Source organism: Centroberyx gerrardi, chromosome 22 (assembly GCF_048128805.1).
Source record: "Centroberyx gerrardi isolate f3 chromosome 22, fCenGer3.hap1.cur.20231027, whole genome shotgun sequence".
NCBI classification, from domain to species: domain Eukaryota; kingdom Metazoa; phylum Chordata; class Actinopteri; order Beryciformes; family Berycidae; genus Centroberyx; species Centroberyx gerrardi.
In genome coordinates this window covers 17,757,935-17,783,374 of record NC_136018.1, presented here as the reverse complement: position 1 = coordinate 17,783,374, position 25,440 = coordinate 17,757,935, and the positions used below count along the sequence as shown (strand labels likewise).

The window sequence follows — 25,440 nt, the reverse complement described above, 5'->3', positions numbered from 1 at the left end:
GAGGGCTGAATCTGAGGTAAAAGAGCCTAATGCTAAGTTTAGGGGTGGTCAGCTCAGCTTTGCTGGTTATTTCAGAGCTACATATTCAGAGACTCATATTACATTAAGGGCTCACCGCCATGTTGAGGGAAAAGGGTAGTCAAATGGACATTTCCGTCTGAAAGTGGCAAACTACAGTGAAAAATAGGCCAATAGGAACCGGGTTTTGCTCCAAGACGGTGCACCGTGCGACCAGACCAGGCCTAACCCAAACACATGTGTACTGTATTCTGCTGAAGGCTCTGCATATGTTTGGCAAATCCAGAGAGCAAGGAGGGGAAGCGGCTATACGCTACAGAAGAGAACCCGTCTGCTCTCATTAGGCCTGAATACGTGGTTGGATATGTGTCAGCCACAGTGATTGACAGGTCACAGAGAGAGAGAGATTGAGGGAAAATGAGGGAGGGAGGGAGGGAAGGAAAGGCTTGTTGACAGGATTCATGTAGAGAGGTTTTGCGAATAAGATTGTAGCCGATGAAAAAGTGGAGTGGGGCGACATAGGGCACGGATACACGTCTTCGCTGTTGAGAAGCGGTATATGTGCATGTTGAGGTTCAACCATCGTTACCGAGTCAAGCTTCTCGATGGAGCGGTCGCTGGCTGCTGCTGAGGAGAAAGTTATTATCCCTCCCTTTCCTGATCTCCTACAGCCAGGCTTGTTATAGGAGATGTCTGCTATGTTCTCCTGCTGTTGTGTTCTCCCTCGCTCTGTTCTGCTGAGACTAGATTGGCAAGGGTGTACTGCACAGGTTCACACAGTAAAACACGCTAATGTGCTCAGCAGAGCAGTGTTAGTAATTTATGATGCCGAGCCACTATCACGTCCTTGGGCCTGCTATCAGATCATTAATCCATCATTAGGCGTGCTGCGATGTGGAGAGGCAAGGTAGGTTGGCTGGATGGTGTAAGGCTGGGAGAGGTTTTCCAGAGGGCAACCCCCCCCACCACCACCCCCCCGCCCCTTTCCTCCCCTTACCTCCCCTTAAAGCCCTCGCCTGGCTTAGACCACATCAACACATAGAGAGACAGAGGGGGGGGGAGACGGACGGAGGGGTGGAGCAGAGAGGGAGGAATGGTAGGAGAAAGAGCAAGAGAGTCTGGCAAGAGAGAGAGAGAGACTGAGAAAGACTGAAACATGGAGCAGACGGTGAAAGTAAGACGGGAGGCGAAGCCAGACACAACACTTCCTCCGATGACAGGCGTGTAGCAGCGCAGACCGTACTGCGGGCTTCAGCGGTGGCCTCGGAGCGCACGGATGAGTGTGAATCAGTCAGGTGGGGCCCGTGTTAGAGAAATGAACACTGGCGTATCTCAACTCTCCTGACTCGCATCCCTGACTTCCACTCTTTCTTACTTCAGTTACTGTCCCTTCCTCTCCGCTGTCTCTCCTAAGCCCACCCACCTGTTGCAGTGCTATTGGAGGCGGGGTGCTGTGTTGTGCGCTGATTTGTTAGGCCCCCCGTCACACCGGATAATATATGCTTACATGATCGTCGGCTGGAGGCCCTCTGGACCTGGAGCGTCGCAGCAGGCCGCCGCAGTGCGAATCTCCTGGAGGAAGAGAGAAGGAGTGGATAGAGAGCGAAAGAGAAAGAGAGAGAGAGAGGCACAATAAAACCATCAGCTTTCACGACCGCACGGGGAATAATAAACACTCTCCGCTACGCTAGAGAGAATCTGTTCTTCAATATCCACCAGCTCCACTCTTTCAGCGGAGAGCGGTGAAAGGAGAGGGGGGAAAAGAGGGGAGATGAAGGAGCGAGGTGGCAGAGGAAAAAAAACACAACGCATGCTGTTGACAAAACTGCAGGGATAAATCTGAAGGGTTTGTGAAATGAGTGCTTTTTTCTCTCTTCTTTTGCTCTCTCCCTCCCTCCCTCTTTTTTTTTTTTTTCCCTCGTGTGCTCTCGGACGGTGCCAAGAAACTGCCCCGGCCCCCTGAGCTCTGTGTTGCACATCAGCGCGGCCGTCCGAGCGCGCCACTGATGTGCGATTTTCCATCCGCTTGCCGTCCAAAGTGGATCGGTACCAGCGCTATCATTTTCTGTCATTACTCATTTTGGGCCAGACATTGCGCGGAAATCCAGACTATTTTGGCAGGGTGAGGCAAGAAAAAAGAAGGGGGTGTGGAGTGGGGGTGGGTGGGGGGTTGTGCAGAGAGAGAGAGAGAAAGAGGGTGAAACTCCTTTGACTGTGACAGCAGAGAAGACAGCGGGGCCGGCCTTGTTAAGAGGCGATGGTAGACGGTAAACAGGACAAGGCTTGTCCTAGTTGGGGAATATGAATTACAAACAGCAGGAGTTGTGTGTGTTTGTATGTGTGTGTGTGTGTGTGTGTGTCCATCTTGGTGTCTTACCGCTCCTGGAACTGCTTGGAGGGGATGAGGCCGGCGCGGGGGTTGGCGTCCCCCTCATGTTTGGCCTGCCACCAGGTTGCATCATCCTGGCTCATGATCTGAAGGATGGAGCCCCTCTTGAAGGCCAGTCCGGCCTCCTTACACGGGATGGCTTTGTCCTCCTTGGGGTCGTAGTCAAAGAGCGCCTTCACGAACACCTGGACGCGCAGCAGAAGAGGGAGCGGGGAGACAAGGAAGAGATGGGTTGAGGGCAGCGGGGGGAAAAAGCGACGGTTTGTTGCAAATTACCTTTCCCTCTGTTGCGTGGATGTGAAGGTGAAGTTTAGGGGGACGTCGTCGCCGTGAACACAGGCGGCGCTTCACCGGCGCTTAGCGTGATTGGTCTAGAAAGGTCACTGCAATCAGAACTAGAACCCTGCACCCGTTGGCCAAGTTAGTCTGTCCATGTCGTTCAATCAACACTTGTGATGGACTAAGCCCTGTCAGCCTCTCCCAAGCGTGGCGAGACTTAACAACTCCTGAGTCAGAGGCTCCAGTTGGAAGTCTCGCGCTCTGTTCCGCCCTGTGACTTTCTCTGGTTCACAACGCAAATTAACATCAGTGATCTTTCCGTACCAAGGAACAAACCGATGAAAAAAAAAGGAGGGATTCTTTTTTTCTTTTTAAAACCGAGATGGTCTAATTCGCTTTGGCAGCGGGGGAGAGACACACCTCGTCAACACAAAGGAGGTCGGACCTGCGAGGGGAAAAATCTTTGACATCTTTCCCCGTTGCGGGCGGCAACTTGCAACCTGCAGCACCTCGCCATGTCCTCTGTCCAAATAAAGCGCTGTCATGATGAGTTATCACTCCTAAGACACCTCGGTACATGTGGAAAGCGAAGAGAGAGGGAAGGAAAGTGTGCGTGTGTGTGTGTGAGAGAGAGACGGAGACAGCGGGAGAAGGAGGGAGTCATTGACATGGGAGAGAGAGATTAAGTTTTTCGTTGTCCAACTGATTTAAGGAGCGCTTCGTGCCATGTAGTGAAATTATGTTTCAGACGGGGACGTTTTGTTTGGGTCAGAACAGGCGATTTGGCTGCTAAACCCCGCGGCAGAATACACTCATACATCTACATACCGAAAGATCCCGTTTTTCTTCCCCTGGCTTTTTTCACATCTCTTACTTATGCCTCTTTTTTTGGTTCGTTTTACATGTGTAGCCAGTTAGCTGCTCTTCGATGCATCAACGCTACCCGATGTAAGCATGCAGACTATTTCGTAAAGCAGCGGCTGAGGTTTTGGCACTCGCAGACAATTCTTAAGATGGATTTCTTAAACGGACAGACACACTAAAACCATTAAACGATGACAAAGGATGTAACTGGCCCACCCCGTCCCATACGCCCATATGCACAATCATGCATGCAGGGTGGGCTGCGTTGTGAATAATGGTACAGCGGCTTGTGCTTTGACCCTGGCGCTTAAGACTTAAGAGCAGATCCAGCCTCTGTCTGCTATTGATAGATGAGCGCATGAGAAATGGTACATCAACACCCCAGTGGGTGAGCATGATGGTATGACGAAGTTAAGAGTTAAACCGGCCACATAATGCACGGCTATAAGCTACTGTACACTGCGAAGCAATGCACACGCATGAGCACACAATCTTGCCATGTCCTACGAAGCGGCCTGGTTACTGTATTCCCTTCTCATTAGCATTTTACAGCTATCCCTTTCCCCATTTCTCCGATCTGTGTGTACACAGATCGTTTTCTCTCTGAGCTCGAGAAGAATGCCCGGCATCCAACGGAAAGGCAGTAAGCCGGAGCGGAGGAGCGCTCTTTCCTCTCTTTAAAGTCCACGAGTGTAACCCAATCAACATAACGACTAAGCCAGGACAGGACCTACCTTGGGCTCCTTGCTCGGCGCCTCCTCCTTGACGGCGGGGACGACTTTAAAGGTAATGGCCCCTTGCGACTGGGCCTGAGATGTTGGAGAAAGACAAGACAGATAGGTCAGGTAAAAGGGGGGGGGGGGGGGAGGAGGGGGGGTGCAGATGGAGGGGAAGGAAACACCAGTCATCCGGCCTGCAAATAATTCACAAAGCACCTAATCCAATGAGAGTCACATAATGCGAAGCACTGTTTGATTTTTCAACAATGGAAGGGTTATTAGGATTGGATGACTTGGTTTGGCGGGGAGAGAGTGTGTGTGTGAGTGAGTGTGTGTGTGTGTGTGTGTGGGGGGGATATTACGAGCTTTCATCTGCTCTTGAGGCCCGCTGTGTTTAAAAAGGTCTTCACTGTTTCAGAGACTCTCTCCTTCCCCTCCGCTCGCCCCCCCCCCCCCCGGCAGAGCCGAGGCCCATGACGGAGCTCATTTGAGGCCTGTGGCGGAGCTCACTTGGAGGGACTACATAGCGTCTCGCTCGCCCGGGGGGACCGTGTGGCTCTATGCATGTGGTCTAAAGGCCAGGAAAGACTCGTAGAGAAGGGCCAGTGTTTGGTTTTCAGCACCGGGATGAAGTCGCGGGCCGCTGGATGAGTTAGGAGAGAGCTGTGCCATCACAAACAAGCGATGTTAGTTTCTCCAAGGGAGTGGAGCTGAAACAGGACAGATCCGTGGAGAGAACACACACAGGCGCACGCACACACACCAGTACACACACACACACACACACACACACACACACACAGATGAGGCCTACCAGAATACGAATGATTTCCTCCGGTTTCTTGTCGTCCACAGGAATTCCGTTGACCTCCTTCAGCTCATCCCCAACATGAATCAGTCCTACCACACACACACACACACACACACACAGTTGGCATCACTCTGATAAGTTAGAAATTCTCATGTCCTACTGAAGCTTGATACTCTATTATAGGAAAATACAAGTGAGCTGCTGTGTAGAAGTCCAGTGCTCACAAAGCTTGGGGATATGTGCAATATTCCAGGGTAATGTTTATTGTCATGGTGGCATTTGTGATTGGAATAGAATCGAAACTTTATTGTCAACACATGTGGAAATTTGCCTTTGGCTTCACTGGGGTAGAGTTGAAAAACAGACAAGACACGATAAATCCAAAATCAAACGCAAGACATGCGTGCATGCATGCAAGACATACCCAATTTCCCCTCGGGGATCAATAAAGTATTTCTGATTCTGATTCTGATTCTGATGTGGACAACACAGCATCGCTTCACAGTACACGTTCAAGTTCATATTTACAAAAACAGTGGAGAAAATGCAATTTGTGGTGCAGAATTGGTAGATTCAAGTGAAAAATTCAATAAGGTAATTACATATGGGATAGAAGACTTCTTAAATACATTCCTTGTGGTTTGCATCCTGGAAGTAATCCAGCTGTAAATCACTTTCACACTTAACTCCAGACTAACACACAAACACACACACACACACAAAAGGACAACACTGAAGAACTGACCACTTCTGTCGGCTGCCCCTCCTCTCATGATCCGGGCGACGAGGACGGCTCCTGTGTGTTCGTCACGCCTTATCGTTGCTCCCTACGAAGAAATTGAAGAAGAGAGTGAGCTATGGGTGAAATTACGGGTGCCTGCTTGTAAACTCCGCTCTCTTTAGCACTGTATATGCGTTCTACTTAAAGTTGCACCATTTAATTTTCACTTGTTACCAGCCCTAAATGGCAGCAAGAGGCAACTGTTTGAATTTGTGACACTAAACCTTTACAAATAGGCACTTTATGTGTTTTTTTACTGCACAAACTTCAAAGTAACACAAAGGCAGAGTAAAAGCATGCAAAGCACCAGTCATATTGGATGAAAACTGTCCATAAAATGCCACACTGAGTGATACGAAAGCGTTGGTAGATCATTTGTTACTGACAGTCTGACTCATTCTGTCATCACAGTAGTGGCAGAAGACACTAATCTCTTTGGAAAAAGGGCCAGCCCTGACGGAGAGGGGTGAGGGCCCGGCAGGTATGAGGTAGTAGACTCCACACACACACACACACACACACACACACACACACACACACACACACACACACACACACACACACACAGACACACACACACACACACACACACACACAGCTTTCCTTGTCCTCCTTTATGGGCTTGGTGGTCAGCCAGAGAGACACATGGGGAAGAGGATAGTGTTTCCACTTATTTCAAATGACAGTGTTCAGCAGTGATGCATTTACCAGCGAACCCAGTTTTTTTTTTTTTTTTTTGCTTTACAGTGAAACAATGGGCCTTATGGGTGCCAACCTGTCCCAGCTCTCCCACAAACACCCTGTAGGCACCAGGCTGGCTGGGATTTAGGATTGGACTGGATAGCGCATCGCGACCCAACATGCGGCATCATCCTCGCTTGGGCTGGCCGACCTGAGCCAGACAGATGTGTCGTCTAGTCGACACATAGTTTGTCGCGGCTGCAACTCATCCTTCCTCCCAGTCCTACCTGCTATTCCCATCATCCCTAAAGAGTGTTTTTGTTTCTGGTTAAAAAATAAAAAGGGAAGAGGCTTGGAGCCTTCCTCGCGGCACTCAGTAGCCGTGCTTTATTTCAACTGTCCTAACTCATCACTGCTCAAGTCGACCAGGGGGCGTCCGACAACAGCTCGCCATGCCTCATGCCGCTCCGGTTTGTGTTATTTCCCCGGTTGCCTTCCTTCGACAGGCCCGAAGTAGCTGCCGCCACCGATGGGAAGCGCAGGAGAAGATCTCAAAGACCCCAGCTCCCCAAAGACCAAAAGGAGCCTCTGGTTTGTACCACTTCGCCGCCGCTATTAGCCCGTCATCCCGGCTGTTTTCACGACCTGTTCACACCTAATGGTTTTCCTCCTAAATAATGGTTTCCTCAAGGTCTTTGGGGGTGGGTGTGGAGCTGGGAGATGGAAAGAGAGAAAGACACCGGGATAAGACGGTGGTAGAGGCCGGAGTGTCTGCAGAGAGCTGCTGGCTTAATAGAATAATTGGGCCGATTAGAGAAACCCGAGAGGTTGCAGTAGGAGGGAAATCAGAGGAGGGGGTCAGCAAGAGGGGAAGGCACTGTCACACCCCGGTGTCAGGGTCACGCATTACCCTCACTGTGACTTAAAGCAGCTGTCTGTGATGCAATGGCCCCCAGACGGACAGAAAAACTTTGTGTGTGTGTATGTGTCTGAAGGAATAGAGAGCTACAGGGAAAGAGACAGAATGTGAAAGACAACAGGACGCGATACAGGAAATCTCGCAGGAGCATTCAGACATGTGGTCATGAAGTTTCTCTCCGTCTCTTTCTCTAGCTGGCTGGTGGCCAGTGGTGTGATGGATGTTTTTATTGTGTCCCCCGGGGTCCCTGGTGGCTGGTGGCAGTCTAAAGGCTAACTAAACAGCAGAGAGCCAGCCTTGGACCCCTGCTATGTGTCATCTACTGTAACGACAAGGGGCTGTCTGCACAAACCCGACAGACGCACCACAGCTATCTGTGGGATCCTGCTCACATATGGTGCGTAGATATAAATCATTGTTGTTTTGACACGTACGCCTTAAATCGCATGTTGAAATGCCTATGCCATTCAGACACCACTTTTACTGCTTTTATTGTAAGTGGCAATGGGGAGTATATAGCTGCACTTTAAGCAGGCGGAAACGATCAGATCGGGCCGTGAACCCAACTCTATGGGCAGCGAGTAAACCAGTTTATCCCCACTCAAACCGCTGTGCTGTATGTGCTTCTACACTAGTAGAGTAACAAACACTGGAATCAATGGACGAAAGCAGCAATTGTAAAAAGTCAATTTGGCCACGCTCATTTTCCTTTTACACCTCGTTGACTTTCTCCTAGCAGCTATTTGAGGCTGCAGGCATTTTAAAGCCTTTATACTTTGTGATTCTCATCTGACCCACTGCCCTCCAATGTGACGGGCCCATGCGGGCCAGCCAAGCCAGCAGCTAGGGAGTTGGGGAGGGAGGGGGAGGGAGAGAGCGTATCCTGGCCAGCCCCACTCTGAACTCAGCACTGGTACAGTAGCCAAATGAGCTCTGTCTGATAAGAGAAGCAGACAGAGAGGCCAAAAAGCCCCAGCAGCAGCGCAAGCTAGCCAGACCGGAGGGTAAGTGGAAGACCAGAGGAGAGTCAGGAGTGACAAGTTGACTGGGAGGGAGGCAAGGGAGTGGGTGAGTGAGTGGGGGGGCGTTTGAGAGTGAGTGTGTGTGTGAGTGAGTGAATGAGTGAGAGGAAAAGAAAAAATATGGGGGAAGAGAGACGAAGACAGAGAGAGAGAAAGAAATAGAGGATGTGAGACAGAGTGTGAGAGACAAAGAGAGCAACAGAGTGTGAGAGAGATAAAAAGAGAGAGAGAGAGGAAGAGAGAGAGAGAGGTAGTGATGAAGAAAGCAGAACTGAGGTGCTTTCTGGCAGGAGGCGTTAAGGGCTCAATCTGGCCAGACAAGATGAAGGTTTGCAGACAGAGATCTTCACTGCAACAAATCTTAACATCAGCCTCATATTCATATTAAAATCTTGTTTTTCCTAAAACAAGTGAAAAATTCTGCCGATCAGGCCGAGCTAATTCCACTTGTTTCCAATGCAGTGTCACTTGTTTCAGGAACTTCAAGAGTGAGTGTGTGAGTGGGTAAGTGGGTGAATGAGTTGGTGAATGAGTGGGTGGGTCACTCACTTCAGGAATTTCCTAGAAACACCCTTCAATATCTTGAAAGCAGGCAGGAAAAGGCAGATTGCTCAAGAGAGAGCCACTTGATTCAAGAAAATTCAAGTGAAACTGCACTGAAGACAAGTGAATTATGTCAGCCCATTGGCAGATGTATTCACTTGTTTAAAGAAAAATGAGATTGTAAGACTCAATACTAGATGAAATGACTTAAGATGATTAAGATGGATATTTTTTGTAGCGCTGCAGTTCTTCAATCTTAATAACAGACAGACAGTAGTGATAGGAAGGTAGAAAAGAGTGCAAGACTGACAGTAGAAAGACAAAGAGAAAGAAAGACCTCCAGTCTTAAAGCCAATAGGCTGAGGAAAAGGAGGGGCCAGTTTACAACAGTGGCTCCAGGCCCTCATTATCTCCAGGTAGTAAATATTAGGTGGCGAAAAGTGGCCGAGGAAAGAAGTATAACTCATATCGACTGCAAACTGTTGGAATAATCCAACACCTCACATATTCCTGTTTCTCCCTCGCCATTCCCGCGTCCAGCTCGACTCCCATTCTTCCTGATCCTTGATTATTTCCTAACAGTTCTCTCAGAGCGCTCTACACTTCCCCCTTCACCTCATTACAACCTACAGCCAGCCTTCATTCTCTTAATCCTCCAGGGTCACATCAGCCTCTCCTGGAGGCCTGACGGATGCCTTGGAAGCACTGAGAGGCAGTGGGGAGGTGTGTGTGTGTGTGTGTGTGTGTGTGTGTGTGGGGGGGGGGGGGGGGGGGGGGGGGGGGGGCACATCCAACCTCCTGAACTCAGCATCACCTTCCCCCTGTGCCTTGATACCCTATGGGTGCTATCATCAGCACCCAGCCATGCATGGCCACTAATGAGAGAAGCCCTCGCTCTGTTAAGCAAATACATAAACAGCTAGGCTAGAAGCTAAATAAGCCTCTAGATGAGTGGGGGTGGTGCTGGTGGATGGGTGGGGGGGTTAGGTAGCGAAGGTACAAGGTAGGGAAACACCCACAAGCACCAAGATGGGCTTCCTGGTGCTGCAGCTGAGAGTTAGCACGAACGGATGGCTAGGTTTACACCGAGCCATCAGCACCCGCTGGCACATGGAAGCCATTTCAGACCCTTCCTTGTGCACAGAAACAGTGTGGGAAGTCAGCAGGGGAATGTGTGTGTGTGTGCGTTTCTGTCAGAGTGCATACATGCATGAGTGGCAGCGTGTGTAGGTGTGTTTGTGTGCGCACGCATGCGTGTCTGCCTGTGTGTTTCAAAGAGTGCATGGCTCTACCTGAAGTGAGGCCAGACAGGCCCAGAGAAAGCTCAAAAGACTGGATGATTGATGCTGGACAATCACTAAGCCTGATGAATGGGCTACGCTATGTTAGTAATTAGAGACAAGGCGCCACTTAACCATCAAGTGGCTCAACTCCGCCATTCTCACGGAAAGGATAGCTTAGCAAGGGAGGACGAAAACACAATTTTTGATTTTGTTTAGGGATGTTCTCTCCTCTCCTCTGCTCTGCTCAACCATTTTGCTGGAGTTTGCCCTCCAAATTAGCCTAAAAATAGACATTACTCAAAAGAGCGAGCCTTCCCAAAAATTCTATGTTGGATGGCAGAAAGAGCAGGAGAAACACACAGAATGAAAGTAAGAGAGAGACAGAGAGAGGCATAGAAAGAGAGAAGAAGTAGACAGGAGGGGGGTCATCTTGGACTGAGGAGGGCCTTCTAGCTGTGGTCAATTAGTCATCAGTAAGGCGATCCGAAGCCTCCACTCCTAACGTGATCAGCTCCATATGCAGCGGCTGCTCGCAGCTCAATTCCTCCATTTCTAACACATAAATGCCTCTGATTGTTATTGTTGGGCTGGCCCGAACGCAACAGCTTCGCCTCCACTGTGTGATGAGGAGAACTGGAGCGATGCGCGTCCATATCAAGCCATTACCCCTCCCGGCGCATGCATTGGAGCACACATGCCGACATGGCAGCCACATTAAGTATGTGATGACAAATGGCTCACACCTCATATAGCCGCTGTATGCAAAAAAAAGAGAATGGGGATTGAAATCTGGATTCCCTCATGTAAATGAGTGTGTGTTTATGAGAGGGAATGGAATGGAGGCAAGACTATCCAGGGAACTGTCAGCACACAGTAGTGCCATGAAACTTCAGCAGATAAGAGTGGTACACGCTGAACGTTGGGAGTGTCTCATCACGTTAGCCTGGCTGGGATTGGCCGCAGCGCCGGGGCCTTCTGTTTGCTTGGCAGGCTAAGTCTTCATGGGGCAATTACAGAGCCCTTTGGCTGATGGAGTGGATGGATGGCTGGATGACATGATGGAAGCTGGCTGGCTGGTACGCCGGTTGGATGGATGACTGGAGGTTCTGGCTGGTCGTCTGCTGGCCTGGCTCGTCAGAAGTCTGGGGGTCTAGGGCAGGGTATGTGTGGCCTGGACGTGGCCATAGTGGAACGGAGGGACGCTAGGATCCCCTTACCTCAGCCGTAGCCTCAACCGAAGCCACTCCGCAAGCCCGAACCCGCCAGGGAAAACAAGCACGGGGCTCCATTTCAAACACGCGGCCCGCGGCCCGTAACGACCACTCAAAACATCGTCCCGTGAACCGCGCCGAGCGCCGTGGCATTTGACAAACATTATTTCTCCCACCAAATTGAGAGCGACAAGGGAAAACAAACGCCAGCAGCCGGGGCCGAGCGGCCGACGTGTTTTGACATGATGTCACTTAACAGCAAAGTGTAACGGCGACAATAAACTCCTGCCGACTGCTGTGTTGACTGCTGTGTTTAGAGGTATAAATACAAGTGTAGTGGAAACACATGCTGGCGTTCTTCACACCAGATGTTGACCATGGAAAAACCAAATACAACGGAGTGGGAAAGGGCCTCCTGGACATTAAAATACAATTACCTCCAATCATATCTGGTGTTGGAGTGTGTCATTTCATCTTACCTCACTCAGATGGCATATCACCCCCATATAACACACATGACCGTTCCTCACACTGAGCCAGGCATATTTACGAGTGCTTACACATTTCCTCAAAAGCTATATACTGTAGCATTGCTAAAAAACTGTGTACACTCAAGTAATATTTAGTACATTCGCTCATGATCGGAAAATCCACTTAGTGTTATGGTCATCTATAAAGCTTAGTACAGTGCTGTAAAGAATTAGCAGGAGCCTAGATGAAAGTCTAAATTATCAGTGTAAAAAGAGAGGGAGAGAGGGAGAGAGGGAGAGAGGGAGAGAGAGAGAGAGAGAGAGAGAGAGAGAGAGAGAGAGAGAGAGAGAGAGAGAGAGAAATGAAAAGCCAGAGCAATGAAAGGTACTCAAGGTTTTATGTCAAATGGTTTTTGTAGCTCATGCAACAGACCCGCTTGCTGCAGTCCAATCCCCTCTGGGTGACCTGTTGCATGCCTTTCCACCTGTTTTATTAAATCACTTGTGATTGCAACTAATAAAAGCTACGCCCCCCCCCCCCACCCTCCGCCTTCTTCATTCCTACTCTCACTAACCCGGGCTCCGGTTTCCCGTTTTATTTCCTTAACCCCGGTCTTGACCCCCGGTCGTAATTAACAAGTATACTGAGAAAAAGGAAAATTGCGGGTCATTATCATGATAATTATGGGGGGAGGGGGAGTGAAGAGGGAGGGGGAGAATTCCAGGAGAAGCTGCCAGATACTGGTAATGTAATGCAGAAGGCCCTGCGACGGGACGGCTTACCTTCATTTATCTTCCTCCACCCCCTCTTTCCTCCGCCTCTTTAAACCTTAATGTTAGAGCAAGTCATTACCCACTCGCTATGAAAACACACTTAGCAGCCCACCTTAGCACTTCAGACAGGTGCCTCTGCATGTGAATGTGGGTGAAATCTGCATGTGTGTATGTGTGTGTATATGTGTGTGTGTGCATGTCTCAGCAAATGCCATTGTGTGTGTTTGTTTCCACACCGTCTGTGTGAGTCACCATGTAGACTGAGTGGAATCGCCGTCTCTTTGCTCTACGCTGGACAGTGCCAGATAGTTAATCATTATGTACTGTATGTGTGTGTGTGTGTGTGTGTGTGTGTGTGTCTTGTCTGGGACCTCTGTACAGTATGAGTGTGTGCTGTATGAGCGCACACAAAGAGACAGTTGTGTCACGGAGAGAGGTCTATCTCTCGGCTCTGGGATTGTTTAGTGTTTTCCCTGTCGTTATCCCGGCTAAAGAAAACAGCACTTTCACATGTCACTTCTCATTTCCATAAGTGGGCTGGGAAGCAAGGCCGCTGAGGAGCGCCCGGCCCAGCCGGCAACAATGGCGGCATTCACCCTCCGAGCTCTCCGGCTCTCGGAACGCCGAGCGGAAAAGACTAGGAATGCTGCGATGTGTGTCCGCGTTTATGATTACGCATGATGGGAGGAAGACGTTTTATTTGAGAGGGCCGTGAGATTAGGATCTGAGAATGCCTCAGATGTGGTTCTGGGAGCTGTGTATGTTTTCACGTTCGCAACTCAACAGGCCGCAGGGGTGGTGTAACAGCGGCTGGATCGCTTTTTGTACACACACACACTCACGTATGCTCTTCCACGTGCATGCACACGTGTGTGCATAGAAACACACACTCACACAAACTCCTGTACAAACACAAAGATGGTCCAGGGAGAGGGGCAGGCAGTTGGACTTACCACACACACACATATCACATGTTAAAGCTGCATCTATTATAGTATCAAACCTGCACACAGATGAAATGCACAAAAACACACACAGATGAAACACTCACACATGCACACACAAAACATAAAAAGCACACATAAACACACACACACTCAAACATACAAAGCATGCACTCCGACACTCATTCACACACACACACACACACACACACACACACTCAGTTGCACTTACAGTTTCACACATGCGCACAGACATAGACATAGACACCGACACACCCTCACACACACACAGACAAAACACACACAAAATCCCCTACAAAAACACAAACAGCAGGGCATGGAAAAAGGCAAGGGCAGGCAGTTGCACACACACACACTCTCTCTCTCTCTCTCTCTCTCTCACACACACACACACAATACGTAATAGTGAGCCGGTCCAACACCACCAGCGCTCTCCACTTGTCCTCATGTTTTAGAGTGTGGTGCTCCATCTTCCTTTGCAGCACTCCCAAAACACTGCGGCCTAATCCATCAAGTGAAAGATGTATTGCTTTTAAAGCACACAGCACTATCTGCAAAACACTAACATGTGTGCTGTCTGCTCTAATCTCATTAGCTGCTCCATTAATCCCCAGCCAGTGTCATTACTTTCTCTTTGCTTTCCACATTCTGATGTAAACAGACAATAGAGGACTATCGTTTTTAAACCACGCAGATCTGTCAAGGCTCTTCCTTTGATAACTGTCTCAATCAAAAGCTTCTTGCCATGCTGTTCGGCATACTTTATTCATCGTGTGCATACGCATGTGTGTACACTTACACCAGCGCAACATAAACCGACATAACAAAGCGAATGGTATTTAGATTCCGCGATGAAGCAAAGCGACTGCGATGTGTGCTATCTGACTGAATGCGTGTCTGAAGGCTTCCAGACAAATGAGATCAGAGCAGCCGTGATCCAGCCGCCCTAATTGTGTCAGAGAGGAGAGGAGGTCCGCCTGCCGCAGATGGGAAACGCATGGCATGTCAAATTGCCAATAACTCATTCCATTGACTGCCATTCATGGAAAAACTACATCTGATGGGCGGTTCTGGTGAATGACAAGGAGAAGACGTCAGAAACCGAATCGATTAGACTTTCCTGTCTCGTCGCAATTATCAACTCACTTATTAAGTAAAAAAAATCAACCAAAAATCACTCATGCAGTTGGAGATTTTACAGTAATAATGTTGGACATGTCATCTAAATTTGTACATGGAGAAACTACTATAGCCCTAAAGTCAAACCAGTACTATTTGTGGGTCTTTAATGAGAAGTCCAGCCGAGCCGCTGGTATCCAGTGGCTGGGGAGGCTGGGTGGCCGTGCCCAGTAGTGGCATAGCTGTATTGATTGGTGCGAGGCGGTGCCAGGCAGGACGCTAGGTTGGCACTGCCAGCTGGATGGCATGGGCCCCCGCCGCCTACAGTTTTCCATTCAGTTGCACCCGATGGCACCCAGTCGTAATGGGAAAACCAATCCACTGTGTGCATCAACAGGGAGGGAGAGGGAGGAAGAGAGGAGGGGGCCTGACATCGATCCTGTCACATTCCTGGCAGCAGGGATTTTTATGGCTGCTAATGATGCCTAACAACCTGGGATGGAAGGATGGGGGAAGAGAGGGATGGATGGAGTGTCAGGTTTTCACCGGGGATGGCATTCCATGACCAAATGCATGATGGGAACGTGGCAAGGTGCACTAGTGTCAAAACAAACAAACGAACAAAAGGTAATCCTTTACTTGAAGGACATGGTGATGCATTACAATCAGATTATAAGTCCATTAGAAGCACAGATAATAAAGCACAATATAATAATCAGACAACCATCAGCAGACAAGTTGCCTGATAAAGTATTCAACCCCTTAAATCGCTTGCATATTGTTTATTATGCTCTGATTATAATAATAATCATGCACTCACAGTGGGCTTACAATGCACTTATGATGCCTTATAAGGTCTTATGAGCACCACTTCAAATAAAACGTTACCGAAACAAATACATAAGAGAGACAAGAGAACGAGGGACAAGCAGGCCTGATGGTAAAAACAGAGCAAAAGAAATAAATTAGAGAGTGTGAGAAAGAGAGAGATGGCACGCTATAGCAGGAGGACAGCGAGAGATGAACTGAGCGGGAGGAGTGAATGAGCGCTCCTCCGACAGCGACGGGGGCAGGCACCGACCGAGTGGCACCGAGCGAGCCGACAAGTGATCTGTGAAGCGAACATAATAGCAGCGGGGCGCGCGCGGCGAGCATCTCCAGTCTGCTATTTACATCTGCGTCACAGGGCCGCGAGAACATCCAAATGAGAGGAGCAGAGCGCGCCACAGCAGGCATGTCGGCCTCAAATGTTCTCACACCATACCGATGGTCACCCTGAGCCGTTGCGGTGTACCCTTCTGCGGGCTTTCTCAGTCGTCCTTTACTACTTAAGGTATTTTAAGAGAGGATTTTTTCATTTCCAGGATACTCTGGGACGATGCTGTGGCTTGTGCGCTGCAAAAAAGGTCCCTCTTAACAAGGATACAAATATAAACAAACATAAACAAATGTAACAAGTTATCACATTTTCAGTTTTACAGTCTTATGCTAGTCGGGTGCGGTAATTCGACTTGTTTTCAGTGCAGTTTCACTTGTTTCAAGAACTTTCTATCTTGAAATGAGGCAGAATATGGCAGATCACTACACAAGTATGAAGAAAATGACACTTGAATCCATTAGAAACAATTGAAGTTATCTCACCCCATTGGCAAATTTAAGTTTGAAGAACAATAAGACTTTAAGACTCATTAAGTGACTTGTTAAGATGGACATTTTTTGCAGTGGGTGTTTGGGCCTCTCTCTCCTTGCTCCGAGCTCCTGGCTTTTGGCTCCCTGGCTGGGGGAGTTGAATTGGGTAACACCAGTTCATTCTGGCACGCTCCAGCCTTTGTCTACAGCTCTCCTATTAGTCAGTCTGCACTCACCCTTTATCACCACAGGCAAAACGCACCAGTATATCTGCTACACCGCCACATACCCAAGTCGGCCCTGACGCAACCCCCTCCACGCTCCGCTCAAATTTAGACCCCCCCCCCCCCCCCCCCCTCCCATCCCCTCCCGAAACCTTATCCAAAATAACACATTCTTTCAATAAAAAGACACGGCTGGGCTTACGTTTTTTTATGCGCCCACATGTTTATGCCGCTGTCCAAACCCAATTATTTCATTGTCCCGACATTTGAGCTAATAAATCAGCCGGTTTGGGTTTCAGCGGGAGAGCAGGGAGTACAAGAGAAAAGGGGGAAGAAGAGGGAGGCTGTCCTGGAAGGTTGAGTTTTTACGGTTTTGCTGAAATACGGCATGAAGTCACGGTCTGAAAAATGATAGCAATTAATCACAGCTACTGAATACAATCCACTCAACTAATCACAATTAACTTAATGGATGAGTCACTAGGAATGGGGCCTGCGTGCTAACTACAGCACAGTCCCCAAAACTTCCAGAAGTGCAGCATGAGAAAGGCGGAGAGAGGAAGAGAAGAAGAGAGACAGAGAGAAAGAATGAGAGAGACAGAGAGAAAATGAAAGAGAGAAAAGGCGGGAGAGGGCAAGGAAATTAGCCCGATATTGTACAGCCCTCTTGTTATGATGTCAAGTTTGAGAATTTCAGGCTGATTATGTGGAATTGCGAGTTAAAGGGCACATCCAAATCAATTTGGTGCGGCAGTGAATTGAGGACCCTACACAATTAGAAGACTTTTATTGGTGAGTGTAATGGCTGTGACTTCACCATGAACATCTGACCTGCTGGCTGCTTCCTTAATGGACTGTTCATTATGGCCCGTTTCCCCTTCAGAGTCACACAGGATGACAATGCCCGCCATGTCCAAGGGCCAGAGGTAGATGGGCTAAACGCAGAACCTTAAAATTTACTGTCAAATTAGATCGTCTAGAAAACAGAGTAACTTCATCGCTGTGGGTGACAGAGTAACATGAGTTTTCAGTAAGGACTATTAGTCATAGGGCTATACAGACGCAGCCATTGTAGAAGTCCCACTTTTTTCCTGCATGCCTGCTGAGCTATTGCTGCACCATTTCCAAAGGGAACTGTTGGATAAAGTCATGCTTTGCTCTCTGAGGAAAGTTACATGGAATGGTCTGGTAACTAGCCAACTGAGAAACAACAGAAATCAGAAAGGTCATAAGATGGAAAAGATCAAACTGTTCTCAAATACATCCTTTTGGTTAAGACACTGGCATTATGGAAACAAGTGATTTGTGTTGCAAGATTCTGAATTTCTCTGTAATTGATACAATGTAAGAATGTGAATAACATGCAGATATGTTTTCAGTGAGGTTACAAGTGCCATCGTCATGAGGTTTTAGCACACAGTGGAATGCCTCAAGGCCAACCATATTGCTCAGTCAGTAATAACTTGTATAATTTAAAATATACTAATTTGGGTCTACATCCAAGAAAGAAAGATGTAAAGTATTAATACAGGATTGATGCAAGACAAATGCACGGAGGAGGACTTCTACAATAGCTATCACTGTAGTAGAAAATGTTTACAAGGCTGCAATCCAACACATATGTCAATGGACCAAGTGCACAAAGATGGTGGCCTCCTGGATTAACACACTCAATATGCGTTCTTGTGTCCTCCATGACACAGTTGACATAATATCTAATGGCCGATATACATATATATTTTCAAACAAAAGAAGGCGAGGACAGAAGACTAAGATTAAGATCCTGGAAGTTTAATTGCCAAACAAAGATGTATCGGATGGTGACTTGACTCACGTCCAAACAGAGCTATAGTCAATAGTACAGAGCCAGTTGAATCAGCTGGGAAAGCACCTGTGCGTCTTGATTGATTGTGCGATCTCAAGCATGCAGTCCATCTCAAACTTTAGATTCATTTGAGAGAGGTTTGTTTTCCTCATGTTGACATTTGCACTGCATGGGTATAAAAAAAGTGATGACATCCAACTGCGCCTTCACACCATGCAGGCTCTGACCAAAGGCATGCGACTGCAGACGGGACAGTGGGAGATGCAGGCATCGAGTCTGTCTTTGAGGTAACCACAGCTCCGAGCCTACCAGACCACAGAGAGGCCAGTGTGTAGCCTCTCCCTCTAATCATCTAAGGTGCTTCAACTCACGCTTCTCTTTGTGCCCGCAATACAAATATAGCGCCATCAGACGTGACATTTCTGAGATGGCTCGCGGCCATAATGGCAGTCCTTTGGTATTTATTGTTTTGTTTTCATAAAAAACCCGCAGAGTGTAACCCCGGAATCCCCAGGAATCCTGCTGTTGTCCACACAGCCGTCAGGTCTCAATTAGAGAGAGGAGGCCGCTGTGCCCATTGGGTCCTTCAGGCAGTGGAAGGGCAGCTACAGAGCACTAGGATAAATTCACTCCTCAGTAATGGATTGGGATTATCTTTCTAAGACTCTAACTTGTAAGATGCTACATGTAGATTTTGATTTTCTCATTCATATATTGTTGTGGAATTAGTTACAATAACATATTCAGTGGCTGTTACTATTACTTTTATGAATTAAAGTTCAAATTATGAGATTTGTGGGTTCATTTGGTGCAATTTGGGAGTTATCATGACTTGATTTCCTGCTATAAAGTTGTGCATCAAAACCTGTGGGGAAGGGAAATGATTAAATATGCTGGTAGAAAGCAGTTTACATGAGCTGTCATTACAACTCATTTGATGATATTGATGATATACTGTATTTAGAGAAAAACATAAAATGGATACCTATTGGCATTAGAGGAGTAATTACAAAATTGAACCCATATTGACCCCTAGCAGAAGACTGGACACAGCATCTTCTCCTTTTAGACACAATTACTTTAAGACACACAACAATCACAGTTTGCACCCGTAACCTATAAACTAAAACCGAGCCACTACAGCACAACCAAAATAGATTCTACATAATTAACACCTTCAATATTGTGCAATAATACACAACATCACACATCGTAAACGTGTGTTTCAAATGTTGTTGGGAGCCAAATCACTTGGACAGAAAAGAATCAAGTCGCGTAATGGAATAACTCAGCCAGATGATTAGGCTGACCGGGGCTGGGTGTAAATCACATTATGGTTTCAGGGAACGTGATCCAGCATCAGGCCCGGGAGGGGCCAGAGCAGGAAGGGCCTGCGACAATGTGTGTTGTGAGAGAGAGCGAGAATTCCTCCAAGCCACATTATTACACTCACCAGCTCCACGGAACATGCAGGAGAGGCAGGAACCCAAAAATGGCTTAGGTGTGTTCTGGTTTCCCCGGGGCGTGGTGAGAGGAGCGCGCCGGCCCGGAGCCAAGACGGTGGTCGGGGTGAAAACCGCAAAAGTGAAAATAGAGGCAGCCAGGGCCGGGACATGGCCAGAACAGATCAAAGGTGGGCGGGGCCTCAGCACACAACAAAGTGCTATGATGACAGAGGTCTCTGACAGGCCATCAAGGACTTGACTGGAGTGTTTGTTGTGTTTGTGTGTTGCAGGACACTGAGGTCAGACCAGAGTGCCTGGGATACAAGAGTAGAGGAATAAAAGAAACACAAAAACAGAGGTGATCACGCTGAAAAAGTAGGGGTAGGCGGGGTGATAAAAGCCAGCACCTAGTAGGGTTGGTGGGGATACAGAGGCCCAGTCCCGCTGCCCAGATGTGGGAAGGCCCGACTGCTCGACAGGGCCAGGGGAATGCGTGGTATGGCAGTCGGCAGACGATGCAGACAGACGCCCAGGATGTCGAGGGGAAGAGCGAAAAAGAGAGCGCGCGCCAAGATGCCGCTGCCGTACGGTTGGGCCCCGAGGCCGAGACAGACGGGGGCTGGCACCGGGGCGGTTGTTGACGTCTGGGGCAACGGTCTGAAGAGCACGGACGTGAGAAGCGTGTTACAATGAGAGAGCAACACTGACCAGGGATAGAAAGGAAGCCGTTCGCAGACACCAAGCCTAGACTGGCTGAAAATACACATGGCCAAGTGCAGGGTAATTGTGGTTGGTTTTGCTGTGCTTACAACTTCAAGGTTGTGGGTTAGATTCCCACAAGCATCAGAAAGTACCTCAAATGCATGTACAGTGTTGGCTCGCTGGTGTTGTGGATAACAGGGTCAGATGTCACACAGAATGTGACGTATCAGTGAAGTGCTGCTTGGATATGTGGAATATCCAGATTAAAGTGATGGGTGATAAGTGGTTCTCAACCTCTGTGGTTCACAATCCCAAAAACAAATTGATGCCTACTTCTTACCCAGTTTCAACTGCAAACACTCCTGGCCTAGATAACACAAATATTCATTTATCAGAAATATAAAAAACATGAAAAATGTCATTTAGAAATCATTTTTCCAATCATCTCAGGACCACCCAAAGTTAAGAGAGTTAGTCTATGTAAAAACCCTGAAATCAAATTCACATCAATTTCACAAGCCGACTGATGAGGGACTTACGAGAGGCTCCTTGTTTTTAACCAGCCTTATGATCTTCACCGAATCCTCGTCGTCGTCGATGTCGTCGGGCAGTGGAGGTAGTTCCGGGTCGTAATTCTTCTGGGCGACCGTGTCATGGACCGACAGCAGGCTCTGGAGGGAGGGGAGGGATAGAAGGATAGAGGGATGGAGGGGAGGAGAGAAACACCGGACAAGGGTTATCACTCACACCGAAAGGCCTTTACCTTACCTCGCACTAATTAGCGATATAAAGCATATAGCAATACATGCTATTATGAGTTCAATCTGTCATTCCGTTTCTTTGAGCAGGACAGAGGGAGAAAAGGCAGAGACTGCAGGGAGGATGGTTATGAATTGGGGTGTCTGCCTCAATGGCCGCGTGATGGATTTGAAAGCGTTCAGGGCCAGTTCTCCTAGCTACATGCGTTAATTGTCATTAGGCCCATGCTCTCCCTCCATACATCTCTCTGATTAAAGGCAAGCAGCACCCGCCCCGGACCATCGCTCACCAGGGATTACGGGTGGAGGGGTTGGGGGGGGGGCAACCTTGGCCACTGTTTCCAACGGCGATGCTTTCCGGGGGGGGGGGGGGGGAGGCGGAGAACACTCGGGGTCTCGCGAGGGGAGAAGCGATGTTCGGCGGCGGAGTCAAAGTAATGAAGTTCTCAGCCGCCTCAGATATTTCACACGTTCACAAGCAGACATAAAAAAAAAAAAAGAGAGACGGGACGCAGACAAGAATGATGCCATTGAGACGTTCATTTTTCAAACTATTTAACGACTCCGTGTCCGGACCAAGATGCAGCTGGACGCGTGCTGCTTTTTCCGTGGTTGAGGAGGAGAGAGAGAGAAGTGAGAAAAACATCTTCCACCCCACGTGCCAAGACAAAAGGAGAGAAGAGGGGGAGGGAGGGAGAGAGAGAGAGAGAGAGAGAGAGGAGGATATGGAGAGAAGAGGAGCAGTGTGTTTTATGACATGGGAGCACGCTGCAGTACAGTGTTCAAGATGTTGCTAACTGGGAGCAGATGAGAGGAGGAGACACAACTGGAGCTCTGTGGCCAGGATCCACTGGGAGACAAGCTGACCAGCGTGTACACACACACACACACACACACACACACACGTCTTACTATACTAGTGAGGACCTTCACTGACTACATTCATTCCCTAACTTCTAACTCTAACCCCACTACATGCCTAAACTTAACCTTTACCTTATATTAAACCCAAGTTCTAACTCTAAATTAGCCCACTGAAGAAGTGAGGACCAGCCAATTACTTGAAAATAAATCTCAAAGAAGTACAAGAACACACACACACTTCTCTGCATTTGTCTCTTCTCTCCTCAATCTCTCTTCTTGTCTCGGTCCTCCTATCCAAATTTCTCTTTTCTTTAATCCCATTAATCCTCTCTCTCTTCTTATTTGCTCTTCTTTAGTCTTATCTTCCATGTATCTCCTTGCCAGCATCAGCCGGCGTGTTTCTCAGTCCAGGCCTATAGTGTGCAACAGTTCCTGGGTTTCATCTGCACAGAATATAAATACACTGTGTGTTGTATTGTATGTCTGGGGATGCTGTCTTTTTATGGCATCAAACTATCTCTTGGAAGGCTGGAAACCAAAACTGTTTGCAGATGAGGACGATAAAAGCAAACTGGATTGGAACGGGATCCCAAAGTCGTGCTGGATATAACATATAATATAAATTGTGTTTATAGCATTGTGTCAAGGCACGGATGGAGAGTTCACAGTTGCACAGAGGTTCTACAATGTTGTGATGGGATCAATAATGTTACGATCTAAGTCTCTCAGCACCACACGCACACACACACAAATTTATAACAGAGCTGCTCTCCTAGCCAGTGAATGAAAGCGGCGCACATCAGACTGCGTTCCATTCACAGCCGAATAAAATATTACAGTGCAAATATTTACAAAGGAACGCTTCTGATTTTGCGGCCGCCATCTCTTTTTCTGTTTTTCTTCGCCGCCGCCTTCTCTGCTTTTTCTTCCTAGGGGGGGGGAATGAGAAAACCGTTTTTAATGTGGCGTTGTATCGAATTCCCGGAGCTTTGCGAAAACAACGTCGGTGGAAGCCGGCCCGCGCCGCGCCGGTGATCCCGGACGGGAGGGAAGGGCCTTTGGGTCTGAGGTTGGATACATGTGGTGTTGTGGCCCTCTTAATGCTGTTTCACTGTCAGTCACAGCACCTGATCCGGTGGGCGACAACATGCGGGTCAACCAGGTGTCGATCACACTCTCAGCAGGGTGGGACACCCATCTAGGCCTGCTGCCCGAGAAGAACAGCGCTTTACTACAGCTAGGCAGCTTCCAAATAGTCCTCACCTAAACATCCTTAGTCCCTAAAATGAGACCTGGAATTCTTGTTTTCAAAGGCATACATGTACTTGCACACACACAAGCACACACAGTACTCGTACATGATTAGATTAGATGAAACTTGAGGAAACATGAGGAAACTGGGTTGTTATAACAGCAAATTATAGGCTGCAGCACAGAAAAATAGAAACAAATAAGATTATAGCTGATGGGGGATAATAAACATGACACAACCAACAATTTGAACACTAGAACATACTAAGTAAAAATATTGAAAATATAAAAAATTGAAAAATCTTAATTTACAACACAGACACACAACCAGAATAACATTGTCCTGTGCTCTTTCCCTCGCTCACATTCCCCTCCCATACACACCTCAACCTTTCCTCCACTGACCTGCCATTTGCCGTTTCCTCTGATCCCCATCCATCAAGCCTAATATCCTGACCTGCGAGTGTCCTCTCATCGATGGCCGCCCGCCACTTCCTCAAATCTGACGTCGCCCCCGCTGCCACATCCTCCCCTATGGCCATGCCTAACAACCCGTAACAGGGCCGCGGCTAATGCCTTGTAAAAACTCCCTCCGAAGTAGCAATAACAGCTGCAAGCTAATAGGTAGCACATGGCACAAGCCCTGGCTGGTGACCGTTGACATGGGGGAACAACACAGGTACGTATACGTCCACACACACACACACACACACACACACACACAGAGGTCTCCGTATGGAAGCCTTCTTCCTGGGTCGACATGAGTCAACAGGTCTTGTTATGCCTCAGTGTTGGTGGCTTAGCTCCCTAATCAAATCTAGAGCTATATCCTTATAGAGGCTCAGCCCTGCAGCTGGGGCATGGGGTGGAGGGAGGGGGGGAAATAGAGAGAAAGAAGCAAGGAGAGATGGAGAGAGAGAGAGAAGGAAAGAAAGGCGAAGAGAAAGACGAAGGGAAGCGAAACCGCCCTTGTTTTCCAGGCGTCCCGTCCTCTCTCGGTCCGTGTGTTTGTGTTCATTAGGCATAATAGGGATCCTAGAAAAACAGATCACTGAGCTTGTCCAAATAAACCTGCCCGTACATTCCTGGCGTTGGCCTCTCATTAAAGCCGCGGGCCCTGTCACTGGCCCGCTCGGTTTTCAGCCGGCGGGCGGCGCTGGATCGGCGCAGGGTAACCGGTTCCCCCAGGCGGGAGGGACCCTGCTGAGCGCTCTGCCTCAGAGGCACTGCGGTAGGCCAGCTGGGACACAACGCTCATGTCCACCCCCCTCTGAGCCTTGAATCTCAGCATGAATCGAAAACACACACACACACACACACACACACACACTCGCAAGCATGCCTACACACACCTACACACCGGCGGAAACAGCCGGCCATCATAATTGGCACTTTCATCACTGTCAATATTAGTCTTTCTGAGGGGGGCTAATATGGGTGAAAGTTGTTTTTTCATGTGCAAATCGTAAAAGAGAGAGAGTTGGAGGCGGAGAGGGACGGCAAGAAAGAAAGAGAACGAGAGAGAGAAAGAGAGAGGGGTGCTTTAAAGAGCCTGATTTATATCCCCACCCTAGGAATGGATCATTTCAGCCATAATTAAGAGTGATACAGTTACTATCGCACAGAGACGCCATTCAAAGGCAGCAGCCATCTGCTTGTGTTTTACACCCCCGGCCCTGTGATTTACATGGGGGCTGGCTGGTACGGTATCAAGTGCCCTAGAGGACAGATGGAGAGGGGGAGAAAACTTTTAATACTTGGTTCTTAAAGCCCGCAGGCCGCCCATGCTTTGAGGCGCGATGTCGAGAGAAAGCCAGGAGCGCCCAGGGCCTCGGTGTGTTACAGTCAAAACTCTCCCCTCCCCACCGGGGCGCTGGAACTAATCCACTGTTGA

General features: G+C 48.4%; 1 protein-coding gene across 3 annotated transcripts in view; it reads right to left on the bottom strand.

Moving 5' to 3' along the window:
• Positions 1-25,440, bottom strand: part of mpp7a (MAGUK p55 scaffold protein 7a) — a 131,852-nt gene that overhangs the window by 35,736 nt on the left and 70,676 nt on the right. For all 3 annotated transcript variants that reach the window (XM_071896907.2, XM_078291386.1, XM_078291387.1), the window contains 6 exons: positions 21,213-21,344; positions 5,826-5,907; positions 5,084-5,169; positions 4,285-4,359; positions 2,396-2,592; positions 1,526-1,590 (listed from right to left, as the gene is read on the bottom strand). In XM_071896907.2, the coding sequence (XP_071753008.2) occupies positions 1,526-1,590; positions 2,396-2,592; positions 4,285-4,359; positions 5,084-5,169; positions 5,826-5,907; positions 21,213-21,344 (637 nt within the window). The remainder of the gene's footprint in view (positions 1-1,525; positions 1,591-2,395; positions 2,593-4,284; positions 4,360-5,083; positions 5,170-5,825; positions 5,908-21,212; positions 21,345-25,440) is intronic.